Source organism: Pieris rapae, chromosome 7 (assembly GCF_905147795.1).
Source record: "Pieris rapae chromosome 7, ilPieRapa1.1, whole genome shotgun sequence".
Lineage (NCBI taxonomy): Eukaryota > Metazoa > Arthropoda > Insecta > Lepidoptera > Pieridae > Pieris > Pieris rapae.
In genome coordinates, this window is record NC_059515.1 from 3,373,826 (window position 1) to 3,398,865 (window position 25,040).

General features: G+C 31.1%; 5 protein-coding genes across 8 annotated transcripts; 2 read left to right on the forward strand and 3 right to left on the reverse strand.

Moving 5' to 3' along the window:
- Positions 1–3,268: 3,268 nt before the first annotated feature.
- Positions 3,269–9,169, reverse strand: LOC110992747 (pre-rRNA 2'-O-ribose RNA methyltransferase FTSJ3). The gene is made up of 10 exons (XM_022258685.2): positions 9,011–9,169; positions 8,163–8,920; positions 7,901–8,062; positions 7,712–7,801; positions 7,419–7,580; positions 6,897–7,098; positions 6,433–6,693; positions 4,945–5,142; positions 4,044–4,243; positions 3,269–3,744 (listed from the first exon to the last, which is right to left on the reverse strand). Exons 1-10 carry the CDS (start codon positions 9,075–9,077, stop codon positions 3,301–3,303), a joined length of 2,544 nt encoding a protein of 847 aa, XP_022114377.2. The 5' UTR covers positions 9,078–9,169; the 3' UTR covers positions 3,269–3,300.
- A 398-nt stretch (positions 9,170–9,567) lies between these two features.
- LOC110992750 (bax inhibitor 1) lies at positions 9,568–11,490 on the forward strand. Of its 2 annotated transcripts, none has more exons than XM_022258688.2 (5): positions 9,568–9,792; positions 10,075–10,301; positions 10,535–10,761; positions 10,973–11,161; positions 11,343–11,490. In XM_022258688.2, the coding sequence occupies exons 1-5, from the start codon at positions 9,746–9,748 to the stop codon at positions 11,373–11,375; spliced, it is 723 nt and encodes a 240-aa protein (XP_022114380.2). In that variant the 5' UTR covers positions 9,568–9,745; the 3' UTR covers positions 11,376–11,490. The 2 variants fall into 2 exon arrangements, with proteins under 2 accessions (XP_022114380.2, XP_022114381.2); XM_022258689.2 differs by having other exon boundaries at positions 9,570–9,792; positions 10,973–11,143.
- LOC110992749 (probable palmitoyltransferase ZDHHC11B) lies at positions 11,260–12,582 on the reverse strand. The gene has a single exon (XM_022258687.2). The coding sequence runs from the start codon at positions 12,573–12,575 to the stop codon at positions 11,571–11,573; it is 1,005 nt and encodes a 334-aa protein (XP_022114379.2). The 5' UTR covers positions 12,576–12,582; the 3' UTR covers positions 11,260–11,570.
- A 133-nt stretch (positions 12,583–12,715) lies between these two features.
- Positions 12,716–16,258, reverse strand: LOC110992748 (tRNA-dihydrouridine(16/17) synthase [NAD(P)(+)]-like). 3 transcript variants are annotated; one of them, XM_022258686.2, is made up of 7 exons: positions 15,989–16,258; positions 15,751–15,910; positions 15,465–15,660; positions 15,146–15,394; positions 14,821–15,076; positions 13,314–13,487; positions 12,716–13,118 (listed from the first exon to the last, which is right to left on the reverse strand). In XM_022258686.2, the coding sequence occupies exons 1-7, from the start codon at positions 16,202–16,204 to the stop codon at positions 12,972–12,974; spliced, it is 1,398 nt and encodes a 465-aa protein (XP_022114378.2). In that variant the 5' UTR covers positions 16,205–16,258; the 3' UTR covers positions 12,716–12,971. The 3 variants fall into 3 exon arrangements, with proteins under 3 accessions (XP_022114378.2, XP_045485003.1, XP_045485002.1); XM_045629047.1 differs by lacking the exons at positions 15,751–15,910; positions 15,989–16,258 and having other exon boundaries at positions 15,499–15,634; XM_045629046.1 differs by lacking the exons at positions 15,751–15,910; positions 15,989–16,258 and having other exon boundaries at positions 15,470–15,558.
- A 789-nt stretch (positions 16,259–17,047) lies between these two features.
- On the forward strand, positions 17,048–23,752 carry LOC110992740 (sphingomyelin phosphodiesterase 4). Its single transcript, XM_022258674.2, has 13 exons — positions 17,048–17,258; positions 17,331–17,633; positions 17,746–17,851; positions 18,402–18,618; positions 18,783–18,954; positions 19,079–19,368; positions 19,678–19,861; positions 20,514–20,635; positions 20,855–21,072; positions 21,320–21,450; positions 21,892–21,993; positions 23,092–23,214; positions 23,390–23,752. Exons 1-13 carry the CDS (start codon positions 17,241–17,243, stop codon positions 23,714–23,716), a joined length of 2,313 nt encoding a protein of 770 aa, XP_022114366.2. The 5' UTR covers positions 17,048–17,240; the 3' UTR covers positions 23,717–23,752.
- Positions 23,753–25,040: the final 1,288 nt, after the last annotated feature.

A 25,040-nucleotide genomic window follows, 5' to 3' on the forward strand; every position in this document is an offset into this window, starting at 1 on the left:
ACGATCACCCACTGGGCAGGCAATTAGTTTATGAATTTTATTGGGCGGGGGCGGCAACATGTTTGTTTAGTTGATGTTGCAAACATCCATCTGCAACATGATGACATGCAACGATCAATGCAGTGCCAGACTCAGTACGTACTGCTCTTATATTTGTCTATATATCACCGAAAATAAATTAAATGCGGACAAAATATTGTTTTAGGCTTACATATTTCAACCACATTGTTGATACATGATACATGTATTTATATAATTTTATTTTATACTTAACTTGTAACTTATAATATAAAACAGTAAATGTTCACCAGATTTACTGTTTTTCCAAATTATTTTAAAAATTGATTATATATTCATATTGACATTTAGAATCACATAAATACATGTGTATATTTTAATTTCTAATATATATTATGTTAATAAATAATAATACTTAATGCATTTGCAATGTAGTATTACAAATTAAATGCGCTGCCAGGAAAAAATACTTATACTAAAATAAATAAGATATTAAAGAGCAAAAGTAATAATTTCTAATACTTACCATAAAAATATTTTACATTTTTTAGGTTTTATTTTAACGCAGATTCTGAATAGAATTCATAACCTTTGATAAACACACATATAGCAACAAATTGATAAATTCAGTAAATGTAATGTATGATATAGGTGCTGCTTTACATCTTCAATTTATAATTATGAGACAGTCAAGTCATGCTGTGTCAAACTACTCGTTTATAAATAGAAATTATAATGAAAAAGACGAAAACTATACATTTTAATGACTAAATATAATATGTCTTCTAATTGTATAATTTACGCCCGCTAATCTTCTGTAGTCATGGCCATTATTCATCTATTACGATCATTATTTACTTTATAGCCAAAATACTATTAACCAGTAAAAGATAAAACGACGAAATAGCGATATTATTTGGTATATTCTTCTCGTACAATTTAAAATATGTATAATGAAATGTCGACCATTTTTTGTTTTATAATAGTTTAGCCCAAAATACGTTGTTTTAAGTTATGTTTAATTTAATGGAGAATGCTGCAATTCCTTATGCAGTTTTAGAAATTAGCGGAAGAGTCAGACAGACAAGAAACAGAAACAAAAAAGAAAATATAAAATGTCTTCTCCATGTTTGAATACCGTATTCTGCTCCGAACATTTATTTTTATTTTTTAAATGAAAATATTTTATATATAGAGATATTATATTGTGAAGTAGAACACATGAGGCAACAAGAATAATCTTGATACGGATAAAAAACTGTTAGGTTTAAAGTATTCATTTTATAGTCCATCAGTATATGTGATGGACTATAATATGGACTATATGTGATGGTCGAATCGGCGAATTCATCATTTCATGAAATCGTCATATGTCACGGAGCACCATTGACGAGTTTTCTATAATAACAGTAGCTATCACATATATTTTAAAACTATAAACTTCATTTATTATTATTTATCGTGTACGAAATCAACACAATTACTAAACTGTAGTAAAAACAATTAGTCTTGTAATTTTTCAGGGGTGAAAAATATAAATAAACGTGATACTGCCATAGCGGTTCTATATTGTTGATTAGGTATAGCAATACGCAGAAAGTCCTGCGCGTTATGGAAGAGTACTGGGAACGGGTGGGGTGAACAAGTTGGAGTGGCACCCACGACCTTGTCGGGGCGAGGTCACGCCACCCTGCCTCCTACCTGCCTCGTGCCTATACGGACGTCACTCCACCGCCCACCATGCTCAAATTTACAATTCAAGGTCGCAATTCAATTAATCCAGAATGCGCCGTTTTCCTCATAATAGGCATAGGTATACAAACACTTGTTATATGAAATTTGTCGATTAGATTAAAAAAAACATATGTATATGTATAACACATATTATGTTAAACTTTTTAGTTAACATAGCTTAAAGAAAACTGAAATAACGTTATATTTTTCTAACTTTTGTATATAAAACGTTTTATTTTTTTCACGTTAATTTTATTAAAACTGAATTTTTTATGTCGGGGCTCAAAGGTTGTCTTTGGTTCGCTGCCCATATCATCCATATTATGTATATGTATCTATATATAATACACGTTAAATTTTGTATGTATAAAATAAATATACTGAAAATGAACAGACCTGCCCTCTAGGGTTGTTACAGATCTTCACAAATAGGGCAAAGTAACCGTATATAATATATTAATATTATATATGACATAGGAATAAGCCTGTTCCTATTTCCCCCATCCTAAGTAAATAATATAACATTCAATAAGGCCCAGTTCGGAGGATGACGGCGTAATGGCCTTGGCCGTGATCGCGCGCTCAATATAGCGACCCAACCGCCTACCTGCCACCACCGTCTCACACCACTCCACCCATTGCCACCATTATTCTAATTTTTGTGTTCCCAGTAAACATAATCAAATAACGAAGCCATAAATACCTAACTTTTTGTTTTTGTTTCTTTTGTCGTGATTCTGTTTACGCATTTTTATATTCATTATATAAAATATAACAGCCTTTGATGTTAAAGACTTCTTAGGTATCTAAATAAGCACTTTTATGAATCTCTACTAAATACAAAAAACGGTATTTATTAGGTATAAGTAAGTACATTTTTAACTATGTAATTACGTTATTTTTCAATGTGATATTTAAAATAGAGCTATTAGGTTAAAATGCGAAATGTAAAATATTTAACAAGCAGACGCCGTAGACGAGGCGAATCAGAATAACATCAAGGTCGAATAACGAATGATATCATTTATGGCGTTTCTGTCCCTGAACTCTAGCCACTAGGCCCGAGTGACGCACATACACTTAAATATCTTCGACCATGAACTTGTATTATTGTATTTTAATACCACGTCTATGCTGTATCATTCTGCTAAAATTCATTATGCAATCTACATAGGTTTTATGAAATAGTATGTCTGCACCTATAAATTTATTTAGCTAAAAATCTTAACCTAACCACCGGTGCCATCTTTGTGGCATCTCTTGTAGTCCCTACTAGAATCAAGAAAAGGATTACAAATGATAAATTAATTAATTTTTATCAAGGTAGTGCAATCATACTTATATATTTGTGATGTGTTTTGGTAGTTAGAAAATACTTGTCTGCAACATCATAGTTTGGCCAAATTCTATTTTAGAGGATTTAGATCAATTTACAATACTTACTTTAAATAAAACTCAATATAAATAAAATAATTCCAAAATAATAACAGTTTATTAAAATAAACTAATATTTATTATAGTCCTTACATTATTCATATGTAATTTACACTATTTTGTTTTCTTTCCTTTCTTTTTAGCTGGTCTACTCTTAGTTTTATTTTTGTTGATATTTCCTTTCTTCCCGCGGCCCTTTGTTTTTTCCTTAGCCTTTTGAGCGCGGAGATCTTTTTTCATTCTCGGGTCGACCACCTTATAATGTCCTTTAACACCAGTGGGTCGCTTCATTCTTTTAGCTGTCGTATGTTTTTTGGCGACAACATATGTAACCTTTTTCTTAACCTCCGTTTGCGCTTTCTTATATAGCTGTCTCACTTGTTGTGATTTCTCTCGCTCTGACATATCGGCATTATCCATAACGGCCTCAACCTTCTTCTTCGCACGTTCCATTTTCTTGATCATACGCTTCTTCTTTCTCGCTTTAGCTTCTACGACTTTCTTTATTGGCCGCGCGTTAATATCTTGCAACCTGTTCTTGTATTCTTCCGTAAATTTCTGGAAATAAATACACAAAAAGTGCTTATTATCATATGATTAAAGCAAAAAGGATTGAATACAAGTTGGGGTGAAAGTCAACTCCAAAATATTTTGATAGATTTTTTTTATATTCAGCAATAATAGTTATATTGTAGTTGTAAAATGATGTGCTATTGTTATATTTCATCCAAATGAATTTGTATGAATAGTAAAAGCGCAATTTAAGAGAAAATTTTAATTTTAAAAAGGTAATGCAATCATTAAATGAAGAGAATCTTAAACCAATAAATTAGGTACTGCTAATATAAATAATGTACCTCTGGAACAACAACTTCCTTCTTCATGTGTTTCTTTTCATCTTCAACAAACCAGTCTGGAAGATTCTTGTCGTTGAAGGCATATCGGTTCCAGCCGTCGTCAACGAGGTCGCGTTTGAACTTTTTAGACGTGGCTATCATGGTGCCCAACGCAAGTGTCTCTGCGTCCATTTTCATAGATTTCTTTAACCTTTTTAACTCTGCAAATGTGAATAATTTAAATTCATTTACACTAAAATTGTCGAGTATTTTTTGCCAATATTATTTTTCTTCTATTTGTTTTTCTTCATTGTAACGATGATTTCGAAGACTTGAAATCGCATTTTAGAACAGATAATAATATATAGCCACATAATACTCCACATATATTCTTTAAACATAACTAGAACGTTAAGATAGTATATTTAATTAGATTTGTTTAACAGTCAATCATATCACCTCTATTATTCATTCGCAAATTCTTGTCTTAAGGTGTAAAGTACAAATGCACAAATAATTAATGTTATACATATATCTATATCTTTTATTTTAAGAATCTGTATGTCACAGGGCACCATGTAAAATTTGTGAAACCAATATTTACATGTATATGTATGATTGTTTGTCAAAGTACTGTTAGAATCACAAATAAGTGTTTGTGGTAAATATTCCCCCCCCCCCACTTTAAAATCGATTTTGGAATTGTTTCTTTTTTGTAATGTTCGTTTTGTTTAATAATTATTTCCATTGGTATAAATTGTATGTATTGTATGAGCTCTAAATGTATGTCATGTTTGTCTTTAAATGCTTGTCACATTAAAAATTGTATCAGACATTGGTAAAAACAAATACAAAATACAATTTTGTGCCGAGAGTTGGCAAGCTTTATCAAAAAAAAGAAAAAAAGAAATTAAAACCTTACCTGGGTCCTGAGAAACAACTTCAAATCCATCTTTTCCTTTGCCGCTTTTATTTCCAGCATTTTCGACAGTAGGCGCGACATTCTCTTCAACATCATAATCACTGTCTTCATCACTGGAACTTTCCGATTCACTGTGCTTTCTTTTCATACGCTTTTGGCTCCCCATGTCAGATATATTGCTATCTGCCACTTTTTTACCTATAATTATTAAAATAGGATTTCAATTTTAACTAGTAATTCGATTTTAAGAAAACACTTTTTCAACGGAAAGAAGCTATGTATAATTATAAATTTATAATTATTTTACATAATTTTAAATTTTTCCGAGGCGAAAATAGAGAGAGGACAACGTGAGCCAATTTTGCAAAATCCCTTCATCTTTTCAATATCATATTTCTGAAGACTCATTACGAGAAGCTTGAGGTTTTGTAGCATGTACTTTTTGAAAAACTGTGATACCTATTTACATTCACCACCCCTTTATCTTCAGACAACGTGACCATTATTCTAATTTTGTGTTCCCAATAAACATAATCAAATAACGAAGCCATAAATATCTAACTTTTTGTTTCTTTTGACTTGTTTCTGTTCACGTATTTTTACATTAATTATATAAATAACAGCCTCTGATGTCAAATAAATACAAAAAACTGTATTCTTATTATAGAAAATTTTAAAATTATGTAAAATAATTATTGATTTATAATAATATTATAGCTGCAATCCGTTGAAAAAGTGTTTTCTTTAAATGTGTAAGATTATGTTAATAAAAGAAAATACTAGTTTTTAGATTCTCTTAATCAAAAAGATCTTTTTTAATAAAGATTATACTAGTAAATGAGCTGACTACTCTTTGAACTTAAGTTATGTTAAATAAGGCTAGGCTATTTTATTTTAATTCAAGGATATATTATCTATAATTATTATAGTTAAGAAATGGAAACACTTAAATAACTCAGTTTAACATAGAAAAAAAATACTTTGAATATATATTAACTCTGTACAAATATATTGAAAAATATATTAATAACGTTAATAATTAAATGAGATAAAACTGTTATAATAATATTATTATATCTAGAAGAAGAAATAATATCGTTTTTCATCTCGCATTTTTAAAAATAACCTCACAATTGTTGTAATTGTTTTTATAGTAATAAAATAGCGAGTATTTAATAGTTTTACTTTAGCATAATGCATATGGGGGTTTAAGTTGTCACAAATACTTTACCCCTATTACCTCCTAACAGGAATATGTTGAAGTACTAATAACCTTGTATATAGCTTCACTTTTAAATACTTGGAGTATTTCACAGGCTTGTTCAAGTTTTTCATTGAAACAAATATTATTTTCGGTTTATAATGTTAATTATTAGATTTTACTATTTTCTGTATTGTTGGGGCTAGTAGCATTTGTTGATAGAAAGTTTAAAGTTGTTTATTGAGTTAACAATAACCTGATAAAAATTAAAATAAAAAAGTTATTACCTTTTTTCTTATGTGTTGCTGCTAATTTATCCAAATCTACTCCCTCGTCTTCTTCATTATCAATATCTTTAAAACTGTCTTTCTGAAACCACAGTTCAGCCTTCATAGACCTTCTTGATACAGGATCAGTGTCATCTAAGTCTGTGAGTAAAGGGTTCTTCTTGGCTTTAGCTGGTGTCGCTTTTAATTTACTATTCCGTAATGTGTTGAGCTTTGTAAGTTTGTCAATATCCTTAGATTCATTATCGGAATCTGAAAAACCTTAAACAAAAAATTTATTGTGATTATTACAATGTCAACAGGTTAAAATCTATTCATTTAATAAAAAGGATTCATATATAACACTATTATGTATATTAACTATATATAGTGATACCAGAGATTTTCATAATAAGTACTGATAGTAAAATGATGACTTGGTTTTGCTTTCCTTATTGAAAGACATGTTTTTAACAAACTATTACCTAAAGATTGCTTATCTTCATTGTCTGAGTCACTCTCCATTTCAAGTTCACTGTCAGAGTCTTTATAGAAGAGTCCTGATGAGTCAAGCCTAGTGTCCTCCACATCATACTTCATGTATTTTTGTTTTACTTTCCCTTCATCATCAGAATCACTAGCCTCTGCCACAATGTCTGGAGCTTGATCAATAACCATATTTAATTGCTGAAATTTATAAAATCTTGTATATTAAATTCTATTCTATTCTATTCATTACAACTATACATATATTCATTGTTGCCTAAGATCAAATATGCAAAATTTAGTCCTTGGCTTTACCTTACTTGTTATATGATATAGTTTTGATTTTCTGTGAATATACAAGTAATACTGACAAAATAAAGAAGTATCTTGTTAAACTATAAAGATTACACATAATATCTCTTATCTTTACTAAAATATGTTCGTATATATCGGTTTTTATAATTAACTTAATTTTGCACCTTACATTTACATTAAAATGTATAAACTTATTTAATACAAACCTTAACATCCTTTATATCAGATAACCTGAACATATCATTGCTCTCCAATATTGGACCATCATCACCTTTCAGTACCATTTTTAGATTCATCTTTTCAGCCAATTTCTGTCTTTGCTTATTTAATTGCTTTCGTTTTCTTTTCAATTGCCGCTTTTCTTCATCCTTTGTAAATAAATAAGCATAACAAAATTTGTACAGAATATTTTATTTTTAATTGCTAATCATAAATATCATAAAAAAACATTTTTTTTTTCTTTGAACAATAATGATAATTATTATAATATAAATGGTACCTGTAACTCAGCTACTTCATCATCAATAGTTTCTTCCTCTTTATCAGCCTCATCTTTGTCTTCCTCCTTATCATCAACATCTGCCTTTTCCTATAATTAAATTTGATTTTGAAAAATATCATTACACCAAGAATATCATTAACTAACATAATATTTTATCTAATAAAGTAAACAATTGGGTCAACTTACCTCAGTAGGTTCTTTACTTTTTTTAGATTCTTTAATATGCTTCAACCAATTCAATATTGCTTTTACATCTTTTCTTCCCAATACTTTTATGTCTTTGCAGCACTCCTTTATCTCTTTTGTAGTTTTGGGATGATTATGAACATCTTCATCATCAATGACAATCTAAAAAATAACTCTGGTTAATAAAGTGCATACATCATAGTAATTATAATTCAAGTTCAGTCAATAATTTATTAATAAATTTAAAAAAATATAATATTACCTCTGAACATTCTTGGAGTAAGTCAATTGGATCTTCTTTAGCCAAAAATTCTGACAGCATAACTTTATGATGTGTTGTATAATCATTTTCTTTATAACCCTCTGCTTTTGCTTTTTTTTGTTTTTCAGGGTGCAAGATATTGTTGTGTGTTTTTTTTACTATTTCTAAGTCTTCAAACACATATTTAGCATCTAGCAATTTAGGATCAATGCTATCGGGAGCTATATACCCTTGACAAACCACGAATATTTCTGAAGACTCATTACGAGAAGCTTGAGGTTTTGTTGCATGTACTTTTTTAAAAAATTGTTTCAATACCCACAAAAGAGCATGATAATCTTTTGACCTAAATACTTTTGTGACAAACCATCCACCCTGTCGCAAGAAATTTGTGGCTAACTTAAGTGCGCTTAGAGTAAGACAAGCCTGCTGGTATGCATCATGAATCCAATTTAAACCAACATTGGGAGCACCATCATTTAATACTACATCTGCTTTCCAAGTTTTGATTTCCTTTTTTATAGCTGTTTTACATTTTTCAGTTGTTATGTCTTCTGTAATGCTTATGCAGCCTGGAATAGGCTTAATTGGAAACAAGTCTATACCTATGACAATGCTTGATAGAGGCATGTTTTGGTGAGCCACCTGCATCCACCCACCGGGAGCTGCACACAAGTCTATGCATATTCGTGATTTTTGAAGGAAACCAAACTTTCGATTCAACTGGATTAATTTGAATGCCGCACGCGATCGAAACCCTGAAGAAAAAATTTCAAAAATTAGATGCTAGTAGTACACTGATGTAGCATGGTATATTTATTCCGATGACCCCGAACGCAGACACTTACCAGTTTCCTTCGCAAGCTGATAATATTTATCTTTCCTTTGCTTTCCAACTTTTGTTTTCTTTCCCATTTTCGTAAATGTTATTTCACCATTACTAAAAGTAAGGTTAACTCACGCAGTGTACATATCGACATAAATTGACAACATTATTAGAATTAGGTTATTATTGTAGGTTATTTGATGACATCTGACAGATAACAATTCACTCAAATTGTGTATATTAAACAATATCAAACGTGCAGAACTCGCCATTAAAAATAAACTGAAGTGGCTTTCGTTTCATATTTTTGTTTATGATGAACTATTTTTCGAGACAAATTTTGCAGCTCCGAAACCAGCACTGAAACTGTTGTAGTATAATATACTCATTTAATATTTAATCTATTAGGTATATGTACAATACATTGTGATACTCTGGCCTATCCTACAGCTGTGGTGAGAATTTAAAAACAATAAAGACAAATATGCAGCGCGTCTTGCAGCGCCGCAGCGTTTTGACGTCATATTCAAAGTATACGTGGCTTTTAGTGTCAGTTGTCAGCGTCAACTGCCAATTCTCAAATATCGTGAAATCCTTTGTAATTTGTTTTTCCCAAAGTCTACGTGAGAACAAGAATACTGGTGCGCGATTCTATAAATAAACGCTAAATATTACGTATCTATTGACATTCGTACTCAGGAATTGAACTACTTGCTTTAATTTAATAATTGTTGTTATCCATAAATAATTCTGCAAAATGACTCCAAATATACAAACGTTTATAAATTCCTTCCAAAATCGCTTGTAAGTATAATTATTTTTCTTCTAATTTGATAAGATTAGCATTTTAAATGTGTGTAAATTAAATATTTAAGTTAAAGTTGACCTCGTGTTTTTCTTCAGTATGATATATATCGAAAGTAAATCCAAATTGCGTAGCGTAAGAATTATTACATACTACTTACGCCATTATTCTAGAACATTTTACACGATAGGCGATACCTATTATGCATAAAATGATAAAAACAACTCTTTATTATGCATTAATTTTCCCTTATACTTAAGATTAAACTCTCTTATTTAAAGGGAGCCCCCAGTTCGCCAACATCTTAAAAATGTCTATGGGACTTTGATGATGACTTGCACTGCTGCATCAGTTGGTGTTTATGTAGACATGTTCACAAGATTCCAAGCAGGATTTTTGTCGGCTATTGTGGGAGCAGGTCTAATGTTGATGTTGCTTGCAACCCCAGATGATGGTAAAAACACGAAATTGCGTTTGGGATACTTGACTGGATTTGGTTTAACCTCAGGTACTCACATTAAATATTACAACTATACAATGTTATAAACCTTTTAATAATCAGGTTATACAATTTATTTAGAAATGAAATGTGTGTAGCAGATATTTTTTTATACTTAAAATTGCATCACTTTAAGCTATATTTACTCAGTATATAAATTATAAATATATATATATATAAATATTAATTCTCCTTATATTAAGTCTTTTAGACTTTCTATTAGTCTTATTTACTTATTTTAGGTATGAGCTTGGGACCCCTTCTAGAGTATGTTAGTGCTGTTGACCCATCAATAATTATAACAGCCCTCTTGGGAACAACTCTGGTATTTGTATGCTTCTCAATTGCTGCAATGTTAGCTGAGCGTGGCAGTTGGTTATTCTTGGGAGGGACTCTGATGACATTATTTTCATCAATGTTTGTCATGTCTCTTGCTAATATATTCCTGCAGTCTCAGTTCATCTACCAAGTAAGTAATAAGTATATTAAAAGTATATAACATGACTGAAACTATTGAAGTTTTTGTAATAGCAGCTTATAAAATCTTCCATATTATATTAAAATTTGTTTCATTAATAAGAATTTTCAGATTGATCTTTTGATGCCTTCTTGAACCTAGATTGCACAGCCTTAAAAAATTTTTTTAAGTCCTTGTTATTTATTTATCATTTGTTTTTCAGGCTCATCTTTACCTTGGTCTTGCGCTTATGTGTGGATTTGTCTTATTTGACACACAACTGATTATTGAGAAACGTCGCATGGGTAGCAAGGACTTTGTGCAACATGCTCTAGAGCTGTTTATTGATTTCATTGGAATGTTTAGACGTCTTGTCATCATTTTGACACAAAAGGTGAAGTCCACTAAAAGGGTAAAAGTTAAAGGCTTATGCAAAATATTATTCACCTCTTTACTATAACTGAAGATAAAAAATTATTTTAGATATAATTATAATTCATAAGGCATGAATCTTATAGAAAACAGTTTATTTTATTATATACAAATAATGTGTCATTAACATTCACAAACAATAAATATTTACTTAATTACAGGAGGAGCAACAACGTCGCCGCAAACGTGATTAAATAACGCTCAAGAAATATTTATATAGCATTTGGTAAAATGTGGGTGTTTTAATTAATAATTTTATTTATCTTGTTCTAAATTACTTGTATTATCAATAAAGGGTAAACCACTAAGTTTAAAGCATTTTTGCCTTGTACATATTAATTCTGTTAGGTTTTGATTAAAGTAGGGCTTTCACCAGTCTGCATTTCAAACTACCTCTCCAGCCCATTATCTGTAGTTTGTATAGGATGAACCTTATTTTTACCATAATTGAAAAGTTTTTTTGCTTTTTCTAATTCATAATCAATTATTATTCCAACCAAGTTAGCAACATTTGGTTCGCTTCTTATTAATTCAGTCTCTCTATTTATTTGCTTGTTACTAATACACTTATGCTTAGTCATCCGTTGACATCGTATTTCTAATGGCGATCTTTTGTTTTTGATAATATATTCATACGTTGATATACCCAAAAGTGTTATGTACGCATGAAAACACAGAAGATGCAACAACGCACATGTTATAACAAAGCTACATACTAAGTAAACAATTAAAAATAAAACGAAGAATATGGAACCTTTACAATTCTGTAGATAAAAAGCATTTGTATTTGTGCAATTAATCGAGTATGAAACTGGCACCTCAAAGCTAAGGGGATAAGTATAAAAAATAACTAAATCGACTATACAAAGAGACAAAGTAAATACAGAGATAAATAAGGCCGTGACGACACACCCAATGAAGGCCGAATAGTTTCGACCTCCAACACAATTATTTAACCACTTGCAATGATGATCAAATTTATAAACACATTTATTACAAATTCCACAATGTTTCGTCTTCTTATCACTTGTGTAGATATTACAAATGTGGCACCGTCCATTCTCTATGACATGAGCGTGTAAATTTCTATTAAATTCAGGTACCTCACTTATTTCCCGCTTACGAATCTCATGTTCAGATGGATCTAGTCCTATAGCAATAACATGAATTACAATATGCAAACCATATAGTATTGCATAGATAGTCAAGGTCGCTAATTTATACGTATGGGGTTGTATGTCGATAAAAAAAACAAAACTAAGCAATCCGGTTCCAATTAAGATCATCCATCCAAAAAGTTGCAAAAAATTTAAGGGTAGTTGAAATCCGTTAATGCGGCGCAAATTTTTTGGGCTTTTATTAGATACATGACCTCCGCCCATTTGTAAGTACATATAAAAACTTAGTTGCCTTGGTCACAGCTTAAAAACAAAGTAGGTAAGTGTTTCTAATAAGGTCATCATTAATGCGCGCGCAACTGATCAAAGAAAGCAAAGTATAATAGAGAAAATAGCTATATTTTACCTTTTTTAAGTTAAAACCATTTGTAATATATGAATCACCAAATAGATGTAAAACTATCGGTATATTATAAACATGGTCATGACCCTGTTAATAAGCTTACATAAATAATTACTACAATAATAAGAAATCTAAATAGTAACATTAAACTAAATAACTTAAACTAATCTGTCTTCTCTGTATGACTGTATGTATTTACATACTTATGTATTTTTTCTAATTTTTTTTTAATTATGACAAACTTTTAGTCTGTACATACATGTAGTGGATTAACCTATAGAATTCTCAGATGCAAACTTTTTTGCAGTTTCTCTCCTAGTGTGGACTAGTATTCCATGGCCTTTACAATCAAGATCAACCTCATAGCATTTGTTACGACAACATTTTTTACATAATTGATAGCTGCATTTTCCTCCCTGAAACCAAAAAGATTGCAGATTTTATATACTATCGCTATATATTCTATTTTTATATACTATATTACTAATAAAAAATATTCAATTATAGAGGCAAACAGTAACATTATTAGTATATCTACACAAAATATTTGTGTACAAATACATACTGCTTATATAGCTTTTATATACATGTATCAAAAAGTTTCGACTTACAAGAGGATTAGGGCATATTTCATTGGAACATATAACTCCAGTTCTCCGGGGTTGTTTTTCAGAGTCTGCTTTACTTGGTTTTCTTATAATTTTCAACAATTTTTTCATTTTCTTTCTCGAAATAGGATTGCCCTCTGGATCTTCAAGACTTCGCTTGCTCTCACAGTTATTGTTCTTAAATTAATACAAAAATGAAAAGTATATTATTATAATGGTATAAGTTTGTTATTAATTATATTTCATTATTACTTTAGATTTAGGTTCTATATTTTTTTATATAACATTGCACTACTACTACAAACTAAAAAAAGAAAACAATGTGCAAGAACATTGTTTTTCTTTTTTTAGTTTTTCTCTTACTAGGGTTGCCTGGAAGAGATCATAAGGCCGAACGTTGCATCTTTTATAATGTTAATGTATTCTGTGATTTGTTTTTCTGGACTGCTGCGATACAGCTATTGCATAGCATTTTTTATCAACATATGCAATTATAATTATTTATTTATTTTTTGTTAATGCAGTATTTTTTTCTTTGATATTAACTCAATTGTTTTCGTTGATATTACTTCGATCTACAACACTACGCATATATAATAGTTTGTCTAAACTCTAAAGGTGCGTATCCATTTGAGGCAGACTCGGCGCGAGGCAACGCTTGATCCGAGGCCGCACAAGTGGAGACGCTGCCACAACTTGAGGCATGTCGCGCCCTGAGGCAAATTCGTTGCCGCGAGCCGAGCCATATTTTGACGGTTTTTTTGGGCGCGCTCAAAGAAGCCTCAGTCCGAGCCGTGCACTCGGTGGAGACGGGCGTGTCGCCTCAGGTCGCAATGGACAACGAAACTGCAGATAAATTAATAAAATTATACGATTCATCTTCAAACGTTATGTCCAATAGCAATTGGTCACATCCATGCTGAATTCTATTGCGATATAACTCTTTTATCCACCATCGATGCTTCCTCTTTTGTATAGTTTTTTGTTGTATTCTCTTTTTTTTATAATGTTTGGCTATTAAAGCAGCGGCTACTCCACGCGCGTCTGGTGTCATCGCGTTCTTACTTTACACTAGTTTCGGATCTAGGTGAGGCGACATGCCTTGATCCGCAACGTGCCTCGAGCCTATGCCTCGGAGTGAGCAGCCTCGGTTTGCTTCAAGTCGAGGCTGCTCTAATGGATACGCACCTTAACGCGTACCGGCTGCATTGGAGGTGAATACGCAGAATGCGTTCTGTCCCGCTCTAACGCGTAATGGCCGCACCTTTTTACGTCATCGTGTGTTAAGTTTTACATTCGTTACAGAATTTCTTGATTCGTCCGCCCATCGTAACATCTATGCAATAGCTTAATGAATTACATATAGTACAATTTTCAATAGCTGTACTAATTTATCTTCTCATCAATAATTTGTTTGATATCAAACAATGTCCATATATAATATAATAATACATTAATTATAATTTTGTTACACATTTATGACAAAATGTTCAGTAATTCTCATTATTACCTGTTTTTTGTATATATTGTCCATCTTTTCTGTGTGAGCTTCTGGAGACATGCGGACATATGGTTGACATATCCACGGGGGTAATATCAAATTAAAACCTTGTCTAGTTAGATTCTCATTGTTACTAAATACAAGTTCACCTAGGTGGTATGGTAAATATTTATCTTTTAGCATCTGAGACACAGTTTTAAAATCATCCAGATTTTGAGCAGTAGCAAGAATTTCTCTTTCAGTATTGTTCTCTGGATATGAAAATCTAAAAGAACAAAAAATCCTTGTCATTTTCTTAACACTTGTTGATATTAGTAGTTATAATATTACTTACATTTTGTGAAATATTTTAAATAAATGGCCTCTTATAAATGATGTGGGGCATGGATATTTCTCCACTAAATCAAGGTATTCCAGTGCTATATCCCATGAAACTGGATTTATACCTTTGAATATTGCAGGGTTAGTAAGATTTCCTTCGGCACTCATCACACCATCAACTTTAGTATTTTCTATACACCTGAATACATCTTCTAAGCATTGAATATTCCCATTTGCAAACATTGGAATGGAAAGAACATTTCTAAAAGGAAATAGAATATAAAAAAATTGTTTGTATATAATAACAATATCGTGTTAAAATGAAGATTAACCTAACAGCTTTGATATAATCCCAATTAGCAACACCTGTTAGTGGTCCTTTTTGGTCTCTTGTCCTTCCGTGTAAGGTAAGCAATTTACATCCTGATTCTTGCAACATTAATGCATAATTTATTGACCTTTCTATGGAGTCAAGAATTCTTATTTTACATGTTATTGGTACTGATACTGCCTTAGACATAGTTGAAACTAAAAAATGAAGAAATGTCACTAATGAAGAGTTATTAGCATAGATAAAAATTATGGTCAAAAGATAAATGGAATAATTCAGTTACATACCAATGTCTCGTAACAAATCCCAGTCTTCTTGTAGAAATGCTCCATATCTTCCACGTTTGGCAATGGACTGCGGGCAACCTAGATTAATATCAATAGCATCGCAATCCTTTTCTACTATTTTAGCAGCAGCAGCCAATGTTTCAGGATTGTTTCCACAAAACTGTAAACAAGTAAATAAGTATTATATTTAAGTTAATGAATTAAATTTTATGTAGTAATAGCTTCAGCTCTTTGTTACCTGAACAATTAAAGGGCGATCTTCAGGACATGTAGTGAAATTTTCCTTGCGATATTTGGTATCTTTTACAAAAATAGCACTATGTAACATCGGTGTGTAACACAAATCGGCACCATGTCTCCTACTTAGTAACCTCCAAGCGAGCTCACTTGCATCTACCATAGGTGCTACCACGTATCGTGGTCGACCAATTCTTTCAAACCATTCACATGACATGATGTAATTATTAATGAAGTGATATTTAATTTCAAAGCATACTAAATATACATATGTCTATGTATTTTCTTCTGTTTAAATTAATAATTGTTATTTTTTAATCATTTCATTAATCTGAAAAATATAATATAATTGTAAATAGACTAGGAAAATTTAACAGGTTTAAGGTACATATCAGCAACTGTTAAATATACTTATTTATATTCGAACATACACCTAAATTTTATTACAGATCTGAAATTACAGATTATATACAAAATAGTTATAAATTATTTAATTTACCTTACTAATTCTATAATTTTATTAAATTTTTACAATGATTATAGGTTATGTTTTATCATTTGTATTTAGTTTGTAGGTTTTTTTTCTGCACTGGAATCTGGATCCAATTATTTTGGCCGAAAGAGAACCGTCATGAGATTTGTAATAGCAGCAGTGCTAAATAACCTTTTCTTAAGTAGTAAGCTATTCTCAGCATAATATATAGATTTTACTACGATTTCTACGTAATTTTTAATAGTGAGATTATTATTAATTATTAAGAACTTTATATATTTTTAAACATTTTGATTAAATAAGACATAAATAAAAAGGGAAATTTCTGTATAAAATATTTCATACATACTTCATATTGTACTTTTATCGAGTATACAAAATGTTGCGTATAATCTGTAAGGGTCTATGTTGATAAAACTTATGTAAAAAATTTCATATACTTACTGAAAAAAGCACAACATATGCCTGTTTAAGGGTTTTCCGATAGCAAGAATAACGACATCTAACGTCTACAAAGACTGCACTCTGTAAATTATATTCTGCGTCTAGCGTGTAGATAATAGATATAGATTGAAAAACTGTCAGCGTGAAATAATAACTTGTTTGTAAAAAACTAAATTATAAAACTTTGATAAAAGTTTTAACTTTCGTTAATACCAATTCCATAACTATTTAACATATTCGCATGAGTTCAGAGTTGCATTTATAAAAATATAAAATTTAAGAATTTCCTGATAGGCTGATTTAAATTAAATATAAAATGGAAAATGATGTGATGGTATGTGTTAATAAATATAAACAATTTAATACGTGAAAATATTTTAAAGCAATTACTTAAATTTTTTTTCAGAGTCAGTTTTATGCAGCATTAAATTTACCAATATTAGAGAGAACAATGGAATTGACAAGAATATTAGATCAGTCTGGACCTACTAAAGATTATCAAGCCTTATTCCCACAGCTAATTAGTAATATTTTTTCTTCACCTGCAAACAATGGATGGGGTTTAAGACATTTAACTTACGAACAAAATAGATTTGAATTTGAAGCATTAATAAATTTCCTTGAACCTCAGGGACCACTTTTCAGGATGTGTTATAAGCTTTTGGCAGATCCACAGTTAAAATATAACCTTTTACTAAATAATTTACCAGTAAGTTGTGCTATACTTTGAAGTAGTCTCATAAACTGCCTATATTTGTTGTAATAAAATATTATCTTGCATGTTTCTATTTTAAATAATTATGCCCATCTTTACTTTTCAGTTAGATCTACAAATGATGCTAGAAAGAGGTGGAAGGTGTCCACAATTTTACTCTGATATGGTGACATTAGACTCTAACTCCCTGAACATAGTTTCTTTGGCTCTGAGTATCCTTTTTAAAATAATGACATGTTTCCATGAAGTTGTATGATAACATGACACCACCACTACTTTTATGGTTACTTCACAGCTCAGACAAAGAATGATTTATTTGGCTAGACACATGGTGATCTTTAAGCTATAGGTAATCTATAAGCAGGTCATGTTAGAAATATTTACCCTAACATTCAGACAAAAGATTAAAAGCTCAGCTTTGTGATCACAGAATGATCTATTCTAGCAGACTTGAGACATCAGTCTGCTACTTACCAATAGCAGTAAAATTTAATTTTTGTATACTACCTCCATGGCTTAGTGACATGGTTTAACACCTAAGGGTCGCAGGGTAGATAGATAGGTTTATTTTCCAATAATACAAAAATTGCTTAAGTGAGAATCAAATTAAAAAAGGGTTTATTCACAAAATAGAAAGAATGATAAAACAGATTTTCGCTTATGTCTGCTTTATTCTTCAGTGGAGATTTGCAGTATTTCATACATAATTTTTTAATCTTTGACAAGATTAAACATGATATATTCCTTAGCAATGTAATTCAGATCCTTTTGACTATTATATATTCAGGTTTGCTCTCCATTTAACAAGTAATAACCAAAACAGTGGTACGTGGGAGATTTGGAACAGTGCATATTTTGCATTAGCTTGTGATTATCTGACATATTTCTTACCGTCTGACCCTAATACATGTATTTTACCCCACATTCCACATTATAATGGAAAGGTTCCATTAGTTGCACCACTCCAATCTGTTAATAGGTAATTCAATAATCATGTTAAAATATTGAGAATTTTTGACATAGTTTATCACTAGATAATTAAGAGTGTATTTAGGAAATGATATCATGTTTGCAGAAGTTTGTCTTGAACTGTTTTTATAAACTTATCTTTGCTTTGGTTACAAACATTTTAATCTATTTCAGACCTCTAGGCTCACCCTCACTGCTTCTGGTACCTGACCTATCAGGTATCAGCAATCAGCACCCATCTTCTCAGAATCAGTCGAGAAATGAAATATGGAGATCTGAAACGGTGTTGCAAGTTTTCATTGATATTTGGATGAGTGTTGAACACTTTGACATGAGAAATATTGAAGTGAGAAATATTTTTAATTTTGTATACTTTTCAATAAAATAGCAAACAAAATACTTTTCAATAATAAAATCTTCACATGTATTTTACGTTAATATTTATGTATAAAAAAATATTTTTCTTTCAGATGTACCAAAGAAACTATACAGGAACATTCTCTAGTCCTGAGAGAGTCCGTTTAGTGCGTGTTGTCATAAAACAAATTTATTCATATTCGTCAAAGTATAACTCAGACCCTGCCATAAGATCTTCAGCGTTACGTAAATACGCTAAACAAATAATGTGCTCGCGGGCATATCAATATGTGAAGCACTTGGTGTCGACGTGGCCTTTAGATGCCTCTTTTAGGCTTGTTATGGAACTTTGGCTAAGCCTGATTCAACCTTGGAGATACACTAATACTGTATCACAAGATAGGTAAGGTTTTTTTTTTTATAGCTCTCAAGGATGGCTTCCGAGGAGTTTTGGCCTAGTTGCTTAAGCGTGCGTTCTCAAACCTGGTATTGACGTTTTCGTTCTATTTGCGCTATTAAGAAATAGCGGTACGTTAATGCAGTACGGTGAAAATATAGCGAGGAAGTCGGCAAGTAATAAAACCCTAAATACTTGTCTAAAAAAATAAAAAGAAGCGTTTAAGAATACCAGGGTAATCGCTAAGCAGTACTCCCGTTCGACAAAATGTGTTAGATTTTGACATACAGGAGTCATACTTGTCATATTTTTCAGATTTTCGCATATGAATCGTAATCAAGATGAAGGCTCAAGTGCAACTTTTGATCCATCGTACATACAATTTGTTGCTGAGAACTTTCCTTCCTACATTTGTATACTGCAACTTATGTTACCCAGATTCATGAGACTGGATTTGACTACTTATAAAAATGCGGTTATGCTGTTCAGATTAGGAAAGGTAATTTTTTTTAATGAAACGGGGCAAACGGGCAGGAGGCTCACGTGATGTTAAATGATACCGCCGGCCATGGACACTCTCGATGCCAGAGAGCTCGCGAGTGCGTTGCCGGCGTTTTAAAAGTTGGTACACTCTTTTCTTGAAGGACCCTAAGTCGAATTGGTTCGGTAATACTTCAGTGGGCAGCTGGTTCCACAAAATGGCGGTGCGCGGCAGAAACTGCCTTGAGAAACGCGCAGTTGTTATTCTGTTACATTGTTATTAAAACACTGGTAACTCAAGTAAAAATTCTTCTTTATGTCTATTACACTCACACATATAATAAAAAGTACTGCCTCCCACACATTTTAGTTCAAGCTGATAGGTAATATAATAGACCCCAATAACAATTTCTACCAAAGTATATTCTTTGATACCGTAAATATACATTTATTTTCCTATTTTTAAATTAAAATAATAATTATCCTAAATGTTATAAATTAAGGCTTAAATAGTATGAAGTTCCATCCTGTATGTACCAGCCATTATTGTTTTTTTTTATTAATTTGTACCGTTTTTTAAAGTATTAAAGTTACTAATAGTTTATAACTAGGTTTTATTATAATGAGTATTATTATCATATTAAAAGAACACTTTCTCTTTTCGTTTTCAGGTCTTTTCACAGAACCATTTAGTACCAGTGTTGATGAATTTGGAGAAAGCCGTCACAGATAGTATATCAGGGTCAATGTATACTCCAAATAACAGTTTGAACAACTCAAACCTAGATCACAGGTAAAAGTAAACACAGGAAATATAGTCGTATTAAGAATTCTAATAGAAAAAAATAGTAAAACATTAAAAATATTAATATGGACAGTTCTTCTTATAGCCTTTGATTTGAAAAAGAGTTTCTACAGAATGATTAAAGATGCTGTCCGGCTATTTTTTAGCAATAGCTAGGAGTTAAACGTCTCATTCGTAACTGTAATTATAAATCACAATTTTTTACAGTTACATGTACAACGGTATATCACTTCATAAATGGGTGTCGATTGCCAAACAAGCGATATCAGAGTTCAACACGACATCGACGTTAGAATACAACCCTATTTGGGTGGATGATAAAAAACCACTTTATGTGCAATTTGTTAAGAAAGTTATCTCGGCGAAGGCTCAATCAGAAAAATTGGTGGAGGAATATAGAAGTAAATTTAAGCAGAATAATCAAGGTGAGTCAGGTCATACCCCTGAGTAAGAATTAATCCAAGGCTTTAAAAGTAAAATGGAAGAGGAAACTTTTTAATTTAATGTATGGTTTTGTTTTTTAGAAAAAAAAATCCTTTATACTTAGTAGTAAAAATACATTAAAGTCACAAATTTTAATACAATTATAGTAAATCATTACTCAATTCTAAGTAATTAAAACAAAATTACTTACACATATTAATTTATGATTTAATATACTATATGTTGCAGGCTTCTGGGCTGGTATAAAACAATGGTTTATGATAAGTTATGATAATGAGGATAAAGTTCTGTTAGAGGAATCAGAAAAAGTTCCCGCATATTTAAACCATTGCATCAATTATTTCACAAATATACTTGTTGTGAGTTTTTATAATATAATTTATATATTATTTATGTAATTTTGTATGTGGCTTATTCAGAAAATTTGCTAGGAGGAGGAGAATTTTAAGCGTACTTCAGTACGTGAAAATATTTTACAGCAATTATTACTTAAATTAAAAAAAAAACTTTTTGTCATTATATGCAAATATTATAAACAATTTGTACCAATTCATGCATGCGTGGAGCATTCTATATTTTGAGCAATACTCAAATGTATCAAAATCTGTTCGGCGGATTAAGTACACTGCTGCATGCTTCAACCCTCTGGGGTACCTAAGATTTGTTTTCTCGTTAATTTGCCTTTATTGACATACGTCCATTTCTCGGATTCAAATATATAAACGTCACAAGAAATTACTGAAATCTATAACCAGCACGAATCCTTTAGCGCCATAAAAATATATATGTTAAAATTCCAGCTAAATGAATCACTGCCAATAGAGGCGGACATTATTGACAGTTCAATGGAGCAATCGTCCTTCGCCAATTCAAATAACTTCTCGTTTTCTATTGCACAAAAAGTAAGTATTAGTATGTATCTATAATATATACTTTTAAATAAAGCTGCCAAAACTATTCTTAAAACTAAATATAATTGCACCATTTTAACTTAATTACTCAATTGTTCTTCCGTTCTACGCCCTTGATTTGAGAACTGGCAGTAAATGTAAAATTAGAAGCATTTAATGTATTTTTTTGACGTTCATAATCATTATGTTACCCATAAATGATTTTTGAATTTGAATTTGCCTCCTCTCATTAGAGGTAAACACAATTTCACCAAAAGAGACGAAGTATCCGGCTCATAAATAAATTTAAAAAAAAAGAGACGAAACTAATTCGAAACGAATATAAATAAGAAGTTTCAGCCATTCCCGTCAAATTGCGTTCTACTCTATGTACAAAGACTACTCTTTCGTATCTTACGATAAAGCAGGAACAATTCACATGCTTTTTGGTAAGCTATGCCTTCCAAAAAGAAACTATATCTTGTGTTTTAATGGAATGGCATTATGTTTTTAACTTGGGTATCGATCTCAGGGAACGTGTGTAATACTTATTATATTTGTTACAAGACCATGTATAACAATAGGTAGTAATATAGGTGAAATAAGAAAAAAAACTGAATAATACTTAAATATTTTGTCAGAGATGTGGCATGGCTGTTCTTGAACATGTTTGATTTTGTTGGAATTAGTATGTTAAATGTCGTGAGTGTATGTATGTTCATAAATTTCTTGGAAACATTTTCAGACATGTAATATAAATTCTTAGTGTTTTTTTTTATTGATAAAGATTGCCAACGCTCGGCACACTGATACATTGGTAAAAACAAACACAAAATACAATTTTGAATGTGATAAGCAATTAGAGTCAAACATGACATTCATTTAGAGCACATACAAATATCAATCGAAACAATTTTTAAACAAAACAAACATTACAAAAAAGAAACAATTACAAAAAACTAAACTAAAATCGATTTTAAAGTGTAAGGGGAGAAACTCTGGATATTCCCAGACCTAGCTTGTTTATCAGAATGCTTAATCTGGACACCGGAGAGTTAATGTTGACAGATACTTTTATTGTTCATTAACTAGAGTTGTTTTTATTTTCAGCTGAGGAATAAATCAACTGGCCTACAGTATACGGGTGATCCGGACCTCATGCCCATTATGTCATATGAAAATACAATACTAGTGCGCTTTTTATACCAACTCGCTACAAAGCTAAATGAAATTGTATGTTTTTTTTCCTTCAATTATGTTTTCTAATTTTTGACTGTACTTTAAAAGAATTATCGATTTATATTTTAGGTACATAAATATATTTTATATATTTATAGATGAAGACTACTAACATAACTTACAAACTTTCTCTTTTATATTTCATAATACGAAATGTTTTTTTTTTCAGTATGAAGACGATTTTATGAGGTGGTGGAATAGGGAAGGTTTTTGGGGTTATGCCGTAAGAGAAGTGTTACAAAAACCTTTGACGGTACAAACTTACATGAAAGACACGGTCAATCATAAAAGCATTGTTCTAAAAGAACTCCCACCTCGACTGTCTTTGAGAAGATTAGCGTCCAATGTTTTTATAGTCTGGTTTACTATAGGATATTTTGCATTTAGATTTTTATCATACAGTGGATTTTTCTATGTGTTTTTCCTAATCATGATGTTTTGTTTGATTGTATTAAGTAAGGCCTCATTGAAAATGTTAAAAATTCTGAAATCGTAATAATTTTTCAACAATAAATGAATGTATTTTTTGAAAGGGTTTTTCATTTCAATTAGGTACGGAACGGTTTTCGTAAATACATCAAAACGTACTAAAATGCAAATGTATACACAAGCTAAAGCCTTCTGACGCCTGAATCGTTTAATATTTTTTGAACTTGACTTATACCAATGTCTAGTCTTGCCCGAATGTGCTGATAGGTCACTCTCTTATCTTCCTCTATCATGCGTCGCACAGCACTGATGTTATCTTCAGTCGCTGTTAAAGGACGTCCCTCACGCGAATCATCCTTGAGATTGCTACGTCCACGCTTAAACTCGTTAAACCAACTATAAATAGTGGCACGAGATGGAGCTTTATTAAGAAATGCCAATTGCATCTTATCATAGGTTTGTTGTTGAGTACCTAAGCCCACAACGAAAGTCATAGTAATTTATTGACCGAAAATTTTCTAGCGTTAGGTTAATTTTCACGTGTAACAAGAGTTTAGATTTTCGGGCAATTTACAAAAGCAAATAAATGCAATGTACTACATTAGGTTACCAAGAGTTCTAAAATTGAAATTCAAAAAAAGTTTTCAGTATCAATGTTTCTAACTGGCCAGTTCTAAACATTTTCAGTGTTACCCACGTATGTATTTTGTGGTCGATTGCTGCATTTTCACGTCGATAAATTATAATGAAGGGTATTGTATTTTCGTATTACATTACATATATAAATCGTGAATTAATGTTATCATTATGGCTTTACTAAATGCTATCTATCTTTAGTCCACTTTTTTAATGCACATTTATTATTAGGTATCTTATTAAGATCGACATCTATCAAATTGGTAATTTACTGTTGGCATATGGTGTGTTAGTTATAAATAAATATTAAATATTTATTACGTTGTTTTCATCATGAACAGTATTAAAAATTGATAGTATCGCGGTCTACAAGCGTCAAATGGGTTTCAGAACGTAGGTGCGTTAGCAAAGTATTTATATGCATACTTGAATTACACATATTGTTTAGATTTCAAATACGTAACCGACGTATTTTAATTCTAAAAGCTAGTTTTAGGATTACATAGGCAAATATATATTACGTTATGGTCGATTCGAGTAAGCTGTGACCATTGTGTGTCACGTGAAATCAAAATGTTTAGTCATAGATTTTTAATAATTGAAAACTATTTTTCATACTGTCAGATTTACTATTCTAGACAAATAAAGCGCAAAACGGATCGACAAATTGGCGCACTTTTTATTTGTGATAAGGGTGAATGTGCTTTTTTTTTAGGTTTTGATTGGCACAAAAATGTGTGTATGAAGCGTTGTGA

Bases quoted from the DNA above. Each gene is read 5' to 3' on its own strand.
- LOC110992747 (XM_022258685.2), bottom strand. From the start codon at position 9,077: ATGGGAAAGAAAACAAAAGTTGGAAAGCAAAGGAAAGATAAATATTAT. The intron at 7,581-7,711 runs GTACCATTTATA...TTATTTACAAAG, and splicing joins ATGAAGTAGCTGAGTTACAG to GATGAAGAAAAGCGGCAATT. The intron at 7,099-7,418 runs GTTTGTATTAAA...TATAAATTTCAG, and splicing joins CTGATATAAAGGATGTTAAG to CAATTAAATATGGTTATTGA.
- LOC110992748 (XM_022258686.2), bottom strand. From the start codon at position 16,204: ATGTCATGTGAATGGTTTGAAAGAATTGGTCGACCACGATACGTGGTA. The intron at 15,911-15,988 runs GTAACAAAGAGC...ACTTGTTTACAG, and splicing joins ATCGCCCTTTAATTGTTCAG to TTTTGTGGAAACAATCCTGA. The intron at 15,661-15,750 runs GTATGTAACTGA...TTCATTTTTTAG, and splicing joins GGATTTGTTACGAGACATTG to TTTCAACTATGTCTAAGGCA.
- LOC110992750 (XM_022258688.2), top strand. From the start codon at position 9,746: ATGACTCCAAATATACAAACGTTTATAAATTCCTTCCAAAATCGCTT. The intron at 10,302-10,534 runs GTACTCACATTA...TACTTATTTTAG, and splicing joins TGGATTTGGTTTAACCTCAG to GTATGAGCTTGGGACCCCTT. The intron at 11,162-11,342 runs GTAAAAGTTAAA...ACTTAATTACAG, and splicing joins AGGTGAAGTCCACTAAAAGG to GAGGAGCAACAACGTCGCCG.
- LOC110992749 (XM_022258687.2), bottom strand. From the start codon at position 12,575: ATGTACTTACAAATGGGCGGAGGTCATGTATCTAATAAAAGCCCAAAA.
- LOC110992740 (XM_022258674.2), top strand. The intron at 21,451-21,891 runs GTGAGTTTTTAT...TTAAAATTCCAG, and splicing joins ATTTCACAAATATACTTGTT to CTAAATGAATCACTGCCAAT. The intron at 21,994-23,091 runs GTAAGTATTAGT...TTTTATTTTCAG, and splicing joins CGTTTTCTATTGCACAAAAA to CTGAGGAATAAATCAACTGG.